This window comes from Tiliqua scincoides, chromosome 7 (assembly GCF_035046505.1).
Source record: "Tiliqua scincoides isolate rTilSci1 chromosome 7, rTilSci1.hap2, whole genome shotgun sequence".
Lineage (NCBI taxonomy): Eukaryota > Metazoa > Chordata > Lepidosauria > Squamata > Scincidae > Tiliqua > Tiliqua scincoides.
This window is the reverse complement of record NC_089827.1, coordinates 2,013,407-2,028,185: the sequence shown is the minus strand read 5'-3', so window position 1 is coordinate 2,028,185 and position 14,779 is coordinate 2,013,407. Positions and strand designations below refer to the sequence as shown.

General features: G+C 42.4%; 1 protein-coding gene across 1 annotated transcript in view; it reads left to right on the top strand.

The window, feature by feature from the left end:
- Positions 1 to 14,779, top strand: part of SCUBE1 (signal peptide, CUB domain and EGF like domain containing 1) — a 161,104-nt gene that overhangs the window by 101,585 nt on the left and 44,740 nt on the right. Inside the window, exons 8-9 of the mRNA XM_066633612.1 lie at positions 4,734 to 4,823; positions 12,212 to 12,328. Coding sequence (XP_066489709.1) covers positions 4,734 to 4,823; positions 12,212 to 12,328 — 207 coding nt within the window. The remainder of the gene's footprint in view (positions 1 to 4,733; positions 4,824 to 12,211; positions 12,329 to 14,779) is intronic.

Genomic DNA, 14,779 nt, shown 5'->3' with positions numbered 1-14,779 from the left:
TCAGGATTTGTCACTGATTAATAAAATCTTGTGTGTGTCTATCTGTGTGCATGTGTGTATCTATAGATACTGATGTATATAGTGTAATAAATGGTTCACTAAACATTTTTAATGTTAATATTTTAATATAAAATTTCAGCTCAGGAATGTTCTGTTTTGTGTCTTGCCCCTTTTAAGAACTATTGTGGGTGAAAATTATTATCATGCTGGTAAGAGCTTTCAGTATCTATTTCAGGGAGAGAAGATGCTAACGGGATTCATTATGCCTTGTTTGTATAAAATACGCTTTCATCCATGCATTAACTCATGTAGGTGCATGCGGTAGTCCCTTCATATCTGCAGGGGTTCGGTTCTGCTCCCCCCCCCCAATACTGATATCCATGGATACTGGAGTCCTATTCAAAAATGTTTTTAAATAGTAAAAACCAATAAGAAAATAGGCTTTCTTACCTTCACAACACAAAATCGCACTATTTGGAGGGCCACAAGGAAGGCTTCTGCATTCCTGTAAGCCACTTCTGGGCCATGCGACCCCCACCTTTGGTCCTGCTCACCCCAGAATGCATTGCGCAACCCAAAGTGGCTTACGGGAGTGCAGAAGATTGCCCTGTATCCCTGCAATTGTCATGATTTTGTGGCGCAAATGTAGAGAAGCCTATCTTCTTACCGATTTTTCTATTTTTAGTACCTTAAAAGGGGACCCCTGCATCCACAGCATCCTGCGGATAGTAAAACCCAAGGATAAGGCAGTTCCCCTGTATTTTTAATCACAACCGCATGGCCACAGCCTGACACGTTCTGGTGAATTTTAACTCCAAAAGAAGTGGAATGTGAGTTGTGTGATTAGAATTTATTCGGAAAACACAGAGAGTCACTCTCTAAACCATAGTTACATGACTAAAAGCAACTTGTGAGCCATGGGTGCTGCAAGTCAGAAGTGGGGATCTTGTGAAGTCTATCCACTCTTTGGAACAAAGGTGGCAAGACATTTTTTGTGAACTGCAGTTTGTTTTGTTAGCAGTGGTGGATATATTGAGTAAGCAGTTGCTTCAGCTAGTTGGCAGTCTGCTTGTAGTAAAAGGAATACTTGTGTTCACACTGAGTGCTCTGATCTGCAGTGAACTCCTTCCTAAGAGTATGAACATGAGCCAGATGCAACCAGGGCATGACATCTGGCTCATGTGGAAGATGGAGTTCAAGGAGAAGTGGTTTTATTGGGGCAAAAAGAGATGGCAGATCAGAAAGGGTGTACAAGAAGAGCTAGACCTCATGCAGAGAGATTGTTCTCTGACCTGGACTAGTCATTTGGACCATTCTGCCATATCCTATGTGTTAAAAAGAGCTTTTCTTTCCTTTTGAGGCACCCTATGCTCTGTTGGCGTAGTATAGAATTAGTAGAGCTCCCGTATGATGTGACTGATGAACATTAGTGCTTGGTTCTTTTGCAGTCAGTTCAGTTCAATAAGATGTTTGTGGGTTGTTGTTTTTTTTTTAAACTCCAGATTTTACACAAAAATCACACACATGCACATTCCTGAGCCAAGTTGCACACTTTTAAGTCCCATTGCTTTTAGTGGACAGATGGTGCTTGACACTTTTACTGAGATCAGTATGACTGAAAGTGCTTAATTTTGTTGGGAAAACGCCCCGTGATTATTATTTTTTTTGGTTAGTTTTTTTCAGCACTTAGTTCGTTTCAGTGCAATTAGAAAATCTGAAGCATTGTCAAAGGGCATGGTCCATCAAGGGAAAAGTGGTTTTAAGAACCATCAGTTTCAATGGCAGAACCAAACATTTGCTAAGTAAGTCCCACAGAAATCAAACTTACAGCTCAATCCCTTTCAGGCTGCCTATGTTGCCACTCTGCTGAAATGGCCACTGCGGTACCCCGTGGAGCCAGGAGGCAGCCAGAGGTCTCTTTGGGATAAGGGAACATTAATTCCCTTACCTTGTGCTGGGCTCCAGCAGCTCCTATGGATCTACTTGGATCTGTGCCGACTATTTAGCCGGTGCAGAACCTAGGAGATCTGTGTAAGGCTCCAAGTGCCGGAAGGGGGTGATAATATTCAGCAGCAGCTTCTGCTGCTGTACCCCCTCCTGGGCCTGAACCACCGTCCCCCACGACCACAATCCCCCCTGCCCTGATTCACCCTCTCCCTGCCTTCCCCCACCCCAGAATGCCTCCCTACCACTCAGTGGGATATTCACTGTTGGTGACTCCCACTGATCATCCCATTGGTGCTTCCTCTCCTAGCCACCATGATGTTCCTTATGACATGTTTGTGACAGCCATTGCCATGGCTTTGTGCAAGAAACTGGTGCTGCCCAGAAATTGGATTGGGCTCTTAATTTTGTTTGAATTGTACCTGTTATTTTTAACTATTCTCATTGGCTCTCCATTTATTGGCATGATCTAGCCAAGTTAATCCAAATCCTGCATTTTTTTTTCAATTGGACAATTAACCACATATTTAACTTTTGGCCAGATAACTCAGTGGGACTTTAAAAGCTCTGAATTTTGCTTAGAATTTAGAATGAGGTTTGGCAGAATTGGACTGGAAGCTTGGTAGAGTTTGAGTGAACATTTCAAGGGTTCTGGCAGAGAAAATGTGAAAACAGTTTGACTCTGAAAACTAGTGTGCCCGGTAGTCATTGCTAGTAGAATCTGATGCTGAAACCTTAAAGGAGATAAAAGTCTTCTTGAGAAAGCTGATGATAAGTGGATGATGCTTAAATCGAACTATGTATTCATTTCAGGATGATCTTTATGTGGTCTGGCTTGTATAAACATCGTTGAAAAAAAGGCCTATGTGGCTGTGTTTGCCCCCCCCCCCTTTTTTAATGTTACTGTATAATTTGACTCCACGTGACATTTCCTTTTCCTATGATGTAAGTTGTGTATTGTTGCAGGGCCCATGAGAGGGGGTGCAGGGGATAAGTTGTACTCAGGCCCAGGGTCAAAAAGGGGGTCCAGGAGCCAAAGGAAGGGGTCCGGAAATTTCCTGGGATCTTGCATTTTCCACTCTCACCAGAACCCATGAGAGGGTGCAGGGGGTGCATCGTACCTGGGCTGGGGGCCAAAGGAAGGGGCTAGAAATTCCCTGGGATCTCAGCATATATTGTGTGCATATAGTGTGTGAAGACCGGCATTCACATTTGGTGGAAGCCTACATCATTTTATATATCGTAGCTGGTAGAATTGATGATCCAAGGGAGAAAGTAAGGGGCCCAAAAGAAACTCCATACCCCCTGACGAAATGCTTCTCACAGGCCCTGTATTGCTGCTTGTGTTGGTTTCCCCCACTCCTCCTCCTGAGTAGCTTTTTCTCTCTTTTTTTTTTTTTAAGTTTTGTTTTCATTTTTGTTTTCCTACTTTCTGGTGATGGTTCCTGATTGCCTGTCTTGTCTGATACGTGATGTTCATTAATTATTTCTGGAAAAAAAATAATCAAATAAAAATGAGAAACCTCAAACCAAAGGAAGCCTCTATTGCAGCCTGATCCCATCTAGAACTTGGTTTCCCTCCTAGAACGATGTCTCGTTGCAACTCATCCATTCAGTGTTGCCGCAGATCAAATCTGCCAGCTGCCTCCACTTCTCCTGACTTGTTCCCTCTCCATCTCCAGTCTCTCATTTGCTGTCTTCAGTGGTATCTATAACTTGGACATCACTGCAAGGAGGCAAACCTCTGCAATGGCACATTGTATCCTTTGGTCTAACCCATTTTGTCTTTGTCTTCCTGACTTACCCTTTTATTTTTATGTCTGCTGCATGTGAAAAGGCCCCACTTATGTTTAGTATTTTTCTTTTTAAACAGAATTCCTCATCCCATATAAATTATTGTAGTCAACTGGCTGTTGCTTCCTGTATTGCTTTCTTCCCCCTCCTGTATGAACCCTTTTATTCACCTCCTTATCATGTCTTCCCATCCTTGCCATTGGATCGTTTCAGTGTCTAAATGTTGCATAACCCCCACCTTGTAATGTTGGATAGAAGCTTTTCAAATATAGGACATCAGAAATTTCTTGCAAGGTGTCCTATATCCTAACCCCACCCCCTGCTTTTACTGCATGCTTCTAAAATTACTAGCCTATTCCTGCAACATCTTTTTTTCTAGTACTGAATGTTTAGCTAGTCGTGTTCCATAGACAAGCAGGCAACCAGCACTGCCCAACCTAATTGTTTTGTTTTTTAAATTGGTGTTTGTTTTGTTTGATATTTTCATTTTTTGTTGTCGTTTGCACGCAATTTTGTTTGTCTTTTAATCCACTGTGTCAGTGTGCAGACCGCTGTCCCGCTTCCAGTGTCCATCCATCACCGGACTCTCTTGTCTCTGTTCTGTGGTCGAGAGCTGGCCTCTCTCAGCCTGCAGCACTTGGATTTATCTTCCTTGACCATTTGTTGAACTAGAAACTTGATCACTCTCATTTCTTAATTAACACCAGTCTGGGGCACCTTCTCTCTTTTGTGTTTGTGTGTGTTGTTGCCAGTAGTGGGAGACCAGCTTTGTGTGTGCTGGCTGGCAACTGACTGTCCTCATCACCGTGTCTTCTCTGCCCCCTCCCCCCTCCAGCACACTCAATTTCTGGGGTTTCAAATGGAATTAACTCTCTCACTGGGTGTTGGTGCTTCTTGGTCTCAATGGCGCTAGGCCAAGAAACAGTCTTTGGCAGTGGAAAATTGGGCTTCTCATTAACCAACTGCTCCATGTTTGTCCCTTACTTGTGTTTTAGAGAAGGATGAGGCTGCAATTGAGAGTTCTGAGTTCAATACCACGTCAGTAGCTGATGTGGACAAGCGGGTGAAACGGCGGCTACTTATGGGTAACAGTTTTCTTCCACTTCCTTTGATGTGCTCTCAGCTTTTGTCTCTCTCTCTGTGTGTGTGTGTTGGGGGTGGGTGGGATGTTGTTTTGCTTTTAATTTTTTTCTTCTTAATTTATTCATCTGTGTCCCAAGTTCATAGCCGGTTCTCAGTCCTGATCGTCCATCAAAAAAATCAATTTCGCATTACCGCCCCACCCCTTCCACTATTCTAATACTATAACTTTAATGTTGAAGCTCTTTGATACAGAAAAAAAATACTTCCTTTATTACCCTTACTTATTTGTGGCAATTCTACTTTTCCTATTTGATTTCAGAAATCTTGTCAATTGGGTAAGATAGGCATCACCTGTTAGCATTACCCTTGAGTGTAGATTTGACTGTGGATGATAGAAAATGGTTTATGTCTTTGATGCATACATAGTTCTGGGTGATTAATTTGTTTTTTTTGGTATGGTTCTTTATTGTAATACTGACTGAAATATTTGTTTCATTGCTTGAAAAAAATTTATCTCCTTTGAATCTGAAATTATTGGAAGATTTTCCTGTATAGTTCTTGGTCTGTCTTCTTTCAAAAAATGTTTAAACAAAAACAAAAAAATGGAATTGGTGTGACATTTTTGGTTGTTTAAAAGTGATGGCTGGGGAGGCAGTGGGTGATTCCAGCCAAGACTAGGTCAGTCTGTCCAGGTAAAACATAATCAGAAGTGTGTTCATTTCTCCCTGTACTGAACACACAATGAAAACATTGATCCAGGATAAGAGTCCTGTGTTTCTGGCCCTAAATTTCCACATCCCAGAATCAATATATTGAGCAATGCAGAAAGCACTTTGACTATGATATACATACATGATATACATATATGTTGCAATTAAATGAGGTGGCTGGTTAAAAAATATCTGTTCAAGGATTGATAATTTCTCCTGCTACTTTTTATATAAGTAAAAAGGAATGGCCTTGCTTTTTAAAATGTATTTTACAGCAGTGTACAGATAACAAAAACAATTACGCAATTATACATTTACATCTAACCATTCAAACATGCACATAAAAATACATCACCTTTGAGGAAAATTATTTATGCTAATAATCTACAGAGAATAAATTCATTTACATATATATGAATGAGTGAAATGAACCTTATGTACCAAGCTTTATTTTACAATAAGTTAAGCACCTGACGGCCCAGTTTTATCCAACTTTCCAGCACTGATCCAGTCCTGAAGTAAGGGATCAAATGTTCCCTTACCTTGGGGAGGCCTCTCTGACTATTCCCCCCCCCCCATTGCAGAATGCAACACACACGCCCCATTGACATGGCTGCATCAGTGCTGGAAAGTTGGATAGGGCTGGGCTCCAAATTTGTTTCAGTCTACTATTCAGTAAGGAATAAAAATTGTAGAGCATTTGTAGAGATTGTAGCAATTGTAGAGATAATCAGTGTTTCTCAAAACTGTGGGTCGGGGCCCACTAGGTGGGTCGTGAGTTAATTTCAGGTGAGTTCCCATTCATTTCAATATTTTATTTTTAATTTGTTAGACTTGATGCTACCATGGAATGAGAATGCATGTGAATGCATTTGGGGAAATGTTACAGATCTGTACTTTTAACAGGCTATGTATATGCTTTTAGCAATAATAGTAAATGGGACTTACTCCAGGGTAAGTGTGGGTAGGATTGCAGCTTAGGGCTGTTAAAAATTTTCCTGCTTGTGAATGTCACTTCTGGTCATGACATCACTTTTGGTGGGTCCTGATAGAGTCACGCTCAAAAATGTTGGTCCTAATGTTAAAAGTTTGAGAACATATTAAATATGTTAAATATGCTAAAAGTTTGAGAGGATATTAATTATGTTATCCAGTCTGCTGCATCTAATTGCTGAGACCTTACTCATTAACATAATGACCCATACCTTTGAATCCATTCCTTTTTACAATCAGCCTTCTTGGCAAACAGAATCATATTGGTTATGCAAATGGCTTGCTTTTTCTCAATTACCCTTCTAACAACTCCGTTCTTTCTTATAGTACAATTTGTATTAGCCTCTTATCAATAATACTCTCAACAACGTTCCAGAATTTTCTTATTTTGCCACAAAGCCACCAGATGAGGACAAATATCCACTACTTGCTCAGCGTTTTGAAGGCTTAAGGCCAAATAGTGAGTTGCATCTAAAGTTATGCTCCTGCCACCATATCTTATTGGGAGATGTCTTCTGGGTTGTGCCAGGTCATCAACCTTGCTTGTGGTAAAGTAGCTCATCAGAGAAAAGATTAGACCTCTCTTGAATGTATTAGTTTTCTCCGTGCACAAAGAGGTTTTTTTGCAATTGGGATCATTCAGTAGATGAATTTGCACACTGAAGGGAACCAATCCAACATCTTCATTTTGCTTAATGTACAGATTGACCCTCAATAAGCTAAAATGAGAAATATTTCTGTCAATTCATCATGCAAAGTGTATAAAATTCAAGCGGAAGTTAAGAAACTGGCAGGAAGTTTGGATGAGGAGAAATGAGCAAAATGCATTGTCTTCAGTGGCTAAATGTGCAGTGAGCTACACTTTTTTTAAGAGCGAGAAGCAAGAATCTCTTGCAAAGCCTTCAGTGCTCAAAGATCACAGGGAGGCAACTGAAGGAGCATGGGAAGGTTTTAATGCATGTCTGCAAGTACAGTCTGGTTGAGCATTTCAGATTATTGCGAGCTACCCCATGTCGTGCTTTCAGGTCCAGGAGGGGGGATAGATGTGATGGTAGCCAGAGTGAAATAGAGCAATAGAGACTGAAGCCAGGAAAATGGTGTCCCTTCAAAGCTATTGCTTCGTATTTCATGGCGATGAAGCCAACACAGGGTGGAGCAAACACGGATACAAATTGTTTTTTATTCTTTTTAGGAATGTTTTTGTTTCTATACACTGCACATGATGAGGTTGCGAGTTGAACCAAGGGCCTGATGTGAGGACAGAGGAGCTTTTCCCTTCAGAACATTTTCCTAATGAAATTCACTTCCCCCCCCCCCAGCTGCTTTCCCACCCTCTGGAGAAACTGTATCCCGTTTTCCAGTCGAATTTAATGATGAGAAAGAAACTCATGTATCTTAAAACTTGCACTCGTGCCCCGGTTGTTATAAAATGACAGCATTCTGTGATATATGTGAATGTTGTTCCAAATTAAATAGGGTCTCTGTTACAGATGAAATGTGTTGTGAGGACATGACACGTAATTTGCCCACAAATTTTGATGGGGCCAGATTTCAAAAACAATTTTAAAAAATACATCTTGTTGCTCTAGGAACCTTTTACCCAGTTTTCATTAGTGATTTGAGTTTTTGTTCCATCATTTTTGGGTCCAGATGGCCAAAGTAAGCAACTAGGAAGCCATTTTTTTGCTGGTTTCCATCAAGACCATAAAATCAGCTCAAATTCTCATAGTTAGGGGATCAAAACCACAGAGGGTAGCTCCAGGTAGGTGAATGTTCAGTATTTTCAGGCTGTAGAAGTCTTAGAATAACTTTTGATTTATCTAGCTCTGCAAGTAGCTGTTTGTGCAGTCAGTTTTTAAGAAGCAGAAGAGCAGAAGATCTCACTTTTTAAATTGGTGATAATAATAATTATATAACAGCTTATGAAATGGTAGAGTAAAAAACAGAAGTTCCTCCTATTGATCAGTAACCTATTTTTGCCCAGCCCACTTTTGTATACTTTGGATCCCTGTTGAGTATATGCAACGTTGGGCAGAAATAGCTTAATGCAATGGCATTTGCCCTTGTGTGCCTTTGCTGCAACTGATAGGAACCCAGCTCCTTTTTTCATATTCCAGTGAATGCACTTTAAATTAAATATAGCTACAAAAGTTTTGATTTCCTTTTTTTAGCATCCAGACTCCAAGTTAAAATCTGAGTTTCCAGAATGTACCTAAAGTCATGAAATACTTTGGGCTGGGAAACTGGGAGCCTCTTCAAGTCCCTGCCTTGCCACCTTATGACGTCGGTGGGCTGTGTTCAGGTTCCTAACTTGTGGGATAAAGACTTTAAAAAAAAAAAAAGCTGACCTTGCTTCAAAGCAGCTGCTCTCAACCGGTGAACTTAAAATAGCTATTGACTGGTCACACTTTCACCCTCTTTGGGTAGGTAGTAGCTGTGAAACTCCAGATAAAGCCTGTTATCTAGACCCATTGCAGTCTTGGATTCAGGCCTGGCTTTGCACAGAAACTACCTGGGTCACCCTGATAGATGATCTGTGCCAGCTAAAGGGAAGGGGAAAATGTTAAAGGATTGAAGCCTTATTTGAATAAAGCCGGGGTCCCTGAAGAGAGGCCTGATTCCACATCAATCAGCCTATGTGCTGAGCTTAGCTTTACTCTCTCCAGCTGAAGGGAGGCAACTGCAGAGAGGGCCTTCTCAGTACTGGTAACCCACTTGTAGAATCCCCTTCTCCTTTCAATGCTCAGTGACTATTGTCTAGTCCAGTTCTATCTGTTGGGCTCCACTGGCATAACACACTTTCTGGCAGTGGAACCGGCAGGTTTGAGGCAGAATTGCCTGGAACCTTGCGGAAGATAGGGATAGGGTTGGGCCTTATGCTGCAATCCTAACCTCACTTTCCTGGGAGTAAGTTCCATTGAACACAATAGGACTTACTTCTGAGTAGACCTGCTTAGGATTGTGCCCTTAGTCACTCACCACATTTATTTTCCACCACTGTGGGCAGCATCTATTTTTCTTTCTTAATGTTTTTACCCCACTTGTTGGCATTTGTTAAAGGCCCAAATTCCCTAAGTCGTAGTTTATCAGTGTGTGTAGGAGTTATGGCAGTTTGCCGATAGGTCAAATGTTTTCATACTTTCAAATGTTTTTCACGCTATCCAAATGTACCTGTGTTTTTAAACTGCTGATGCTCCCAAGAAATTGCACAGGCAGAAATTAATTACCTTTTTAATTACCTGATTTTTACACACCTCTTTTATTTGATTTCATCCAGATGCTCTTTGCAACCTACCCTCTTCTGATCTTTCAGAGTAGTACCTGCTCGTGGAAGAATTCTTGTTAAATGTTATTCCTAATCACGTGCAGCAGCAGAACAATCTGTCAGAAAGAGGGGGGTCTGGACAGGGCATAAAGGAAATAAGATATAGGATATGATGTCATCAACTGTAAACACTTTTGGCCATCCATTGATTAATAGCCCAATCCTGTCCGGCATGGCCACTGCGAGGACTCGTGTTCTGGAGATGGAACATGCTTTACAGTGTCTCAAATGGGGATCCCAAACTGTGTGCAGGTGCCTGTTTCTGCAGCATCATCAGAGGTGCTGTGGAGGCCCCATGCATGACAGTGTGGAGAAGAAGGCCCATTGAACTCAGTTGGTTGGGTTGGGGGTGGGCATAATGGGGGAAGGTTGGGGGGTGTTAGAGACAGGAGGAGGAGGAGGTGGGACCTGGCATGAGTGGCTTGCACCAGATGCTGTGTCCTCCAGAGCCAGCTTATTTACCCCCTTTGTGTCCTCAGACTTGCACCAGCTAAAGAGCTGGCACAGGTCCAAGGCGATCCATTGGTGGTTGAGAAGTATATTTTCCCTTCCCCCCAAGCCGCCCAATCAGCCATCCCCCCATGCTGCCGCCACGGCTGCATGTTATGGCAGGGAAGTGCTTAGGACTGGGCACTTAGATCCGGTGTAGCTGTTTCCCAAAGCAGTCAATGGGGAACCTAAAAGTTTAACTTTCGCTTCACCATATGCCAAACTTATATGCCTCAGAACACCTCCCAGGCATGACCAGAAGCCGCTCACAGTCACACCTGGGAGGTCCTCTGAGGCCCTCCAGCCACAGGCTTGTCATACATGGATACATCAGTGGGTTGATGCTGAGCCCGTGGATAATGAGGCCCCCCTGTTTATGAGGCCCCCCTGTTTACGGGCCTTTCTTGTGCTCTAAGCTTCCCCCCACCCCCACCCTCACTGCATTTTATTGGCTGCTACTTGTGGGGACAGAAACTGACAGAGTATCATGATGTCGTGTGGCCTGTTTTCTATGACTGGATGTTACCAGATGAGAGAAGAAGAGATATGGAGCCATGATGTCTCATTGTCTCAGACCAACTATACTTCGGATGAAAATTCCATTCAACCCAGTGAATGAATTCAACTCTGTTACTTCATCTTCTATCTATCAGTTATAAGAAATATAATCAATTTTGGCTGTCATTGATGATTTACTTCAGAAATACTATGCACGTCAGTGTGTGTGTGTGTGTGTGTGTGTGTGTGTGTGTGTGTGTGTGTGTGAGAGAGAGAGAGAGAGAGAGAGAAAGAGAGAGAGAGATGCAGTTGCACTCTTCACGGGGTGATACCTAATAACTGTTTCCTAGTATCGCAGAAGCTTTTTAAAAAGTCTCGCATCTTCTCTTTCCTCTGTCTGCCCAACCACCATTTGACATCCTACAAGCACTGGGAAATTTCAGTGACGCAGCTTGGAATGGGTTCATTGACCTCAATTATGCCCTCCCCACCCACTCCAAACCCCTTTCAATTTGCAAAAAGCTTTAACTGGACAAAACCCAGACGCCTTTTGCTTGTAGTTCAGTAAAAACAGATTGGACCTGTAGAATCCTGTCCAAGTGATATATGTAGTTCATTTTCCTTTAACTCTTTCTATGAACCAAAGGATTTGAAATTCTCAGTTTTAAGTCAAACATTGGCTGTGCTTTTCTGCAGCTTTTGTTCGAACTCTGGTGTATCAAAAACTAATCTTTTCCCTAAAGCGAGTGTTTAAAACCATCACTGGATAACAGTTAATATAAGCCATTCAAAACATATTATTCTGAAGTAAGCTCCTCTCAGATCCTAGGATCTCTATATAGTATGTATAGGGTTGGGATGTCACTGCTTCATTTTACATTAAAAGACAGTTTGTTCTTATTTGAAATCATGGTAATTTGAATTCTGTCCACATAATTCAATTCTATTAGCCAATTCAATATAGATTAAAATAATCAGTACTCTCTTATGGTTGTTTTTGTTTTTGAAAATATAGTGGCATATGTGATTTAACACTCCAATGAATGTACTGGGAAGTAAGTCCTGCTGATTTCAGTGGGATTCATTTTTCAGTAAGTCTGCCATTCAGTGCACATTTACCTAGAAGTAAGCCCCATTGAACCGTTTGAGACTTATTTCCAAGTCCACACGCCTTGGATGAGGCTTCACATGCTTTGGAGTTTCACATGGGTTGAAGTTTGAGAAATACTACAGGCCCTTTTGATATGCATATGAGATATGATGTTGCATGCTTAGGGATAGATTGACATGACTTGATAACATTACACAGAACAGACTAGAATGTGTTCTCTCTCTCTCTCTCTCTCTCTCTCTCTCTCTCTCTCTGACTCCTCAGAAACATGTGCTGTGAATAATGGAGGCTGTGACCGTACTTGCAAGGATACGGCGACGGGAGTGCGCTGCAGTTGCCCAGTTGGATTTACCCTGCAGCCTGATGGAAAAACATGCAAAGGTCAGCTTCTGTTTGATTTGCAATATATTGTTTCAGTTTAGTGGTTTCAGTCCCAGAGGCTGAATGTATAGAGACATAATCAACAAACACAGTGGCATAGCTAGAGGGGGTACAAAGCACTAAGTTTTGCAGGGAGCCTTACCATGCCCTGCAAGCAGCCGCTCCCCCTCCCTTTTGGAACCATTCCAAATGCTTGACTCCACAGGGAAGGGGAGGGGCCACTTGCTTGCTGCAGTGAGGCTCCCTGCAAAACTTAATGCTTTGCACCCCCTCTAGCTAAGCCACTGATTACACAGGTTCTTGCTAGTGCTGTATCCAGAATTTGAAAGGCTACTCTTCCTCTGTCCTTAGAGTTGTCGCTGCTGGCCCTTGTGCTTTTTGTTACAAACTCTGTTTTGGCCAAAATGATCTAAATTATCTGTTGTGTCTTTTGCACAATTGTTTCACTGAGTGTAGCGTACGGGTCCTGCACCATCCAGTGAATGTGTTTCTATATTTTAATTCTAACGTGATAATTAAAAACCCACAGGAACGTTTTTTGAAGAAAGGTGTATGATGTGAAGGGGTCGATCACTGAACATGAAACAGTCTTTAGAAGACCGAAGAGATTTTAAAGTCTTTTAAAAATAAGGCATCCAGAAATTACTGGCGACTTGTTGAAAACAAGCAACTTGCTTACATAGTATATAGATGAATGATTTGCAACCGAGTTTGCAGGCAGAGAAGGTGACATGGGGACCCTTATTATTATTTGAAAACTTAAATAGGTGAAGGTCAGCTACGGTTTCTGCTCAGGGCATCATTTCAAGAACCAAATATTTCTGCACGTGCCTTCTCAGAGACATTGTTGGGCCATCTAGTTCAGAACTGTCAACAGACTGGCTGTTGCGTTTCAAGATCCTAGACAGAGGTTCCCCCCCCAAATCTTCTGCCTGAAATTTGAACCTGAGACCTTCCGCAGGCAGAGAATGTGCTTTTCCTCTAAGCCAGGGGTGGGCAAACCCCGGCCCAGGGGCCATTTGCAGTCCTCAGTTTCCCTCAATCTGGCCTGTAGGGAGCCCAGAGTCCCCAGTGAGCCCCTGACCCATCGGAGCCTGTGCTGGCCCACAACTGCCAGTCACGACCACCAGACGCAAGCTGCAGGCCGAGTTAGAGCAAGGCCTTTTATAGTCTCTATGCGTTTTCTGCTTTCCCCTGGCCATTATTTTAACCTCCCCAAACTGCCTCTGAACAAGTTATATCTACATGTGTTTTTGGCTTGTTCTGTATGTTTTTACTGTGCAAGGGGCAAACAATTCATAGTTCTCATGTGGTTCTGCTTGCATGTGTTATAGTTCTCATGTGTATTATAAATAAGCACAGTAAAATTCATTCAGTCATATAAGTTACATCTCTAATGTATTCATTTATTTAAATTTATGTAAATTGATCCAAATCTGAACTGTAAATTAATTCTTTTTTCCCAGCCCCCGTTGCAGTGTCTGAGAAATGATGTGGCCGTCCTGCCAAAATGTTTGCCCACCCCCTGCTCTAAGCAATGTCCCTCTTGCCTTGTTTATTTAGTATATTTATGTTTTGGCCAAATGGCCCTCAAAAGGATATATTCAATATGTCAAGGCTTAATTTTTCATCTCCCCCCCCCTTCCATCCATCTCTCTTTTTCATCTCTTCCTCTCTTTTGAGGAAGTCGCCATCCATAAGTGGCATAGCTGAGGGGGGCAGGGGGTACATTGCCCTGGTTACCACACTCTAAGGGGGTGCCAACCCACACCCCCAACAAAGGATCTCAATGCAAATTCTGAGGTTATTCCACATGTTAGAAGGCCACCACCTCCCAGGTGTCTCCAGGGGGTGTCCTGAACATCTGGCCCTGGGGGGTTGTTAAAAAAATTTGTGTCCCCAGGTGCCAAACACCACTGCCATCCATCCTGTTGAGCAGGCTGGAAGCCTTGGTTTTGTCAGATGCCAGCGTTTCCATATCCATTCTGTTACCAAGTCATGTCACTTTTCCCTCTACGACATCACAAAAACACGGCCCCTTTTCTTGGCAAAACATTAGTTTGGGTCCTGGTAATCTCTTGCTTTGACTCTTGGTCTCCACTCCAGCCTTCTGTTGTGTCACCCTCTGCCCCCTTGCCCCCCAGCCAGAATTCCACTGCCAAAATAGTTCACCCTGCTAGTTGCTCAAATATCATCACACTCTTTCTTAAACCAGCACACTGACTTCCAATCCGCTCACAGAGCCGGTGCAAGCTTGTCTTTTGCCATCCTTTCTAAGCCCTTCCTGGCCTTTTCCCTTCTTGCTTTTTGCTCTCATATCTGCTCTCAGCTATGTGCAGGTGCATGAAATAGTTGCATATTCTTCCCCATTTATTTTAGCACCTTTCCTCTCACCTCTTCCACTCTTGTCTTCCTTGCATTTGTTTTTGGATTGTGAACCCCTTGGGGCAG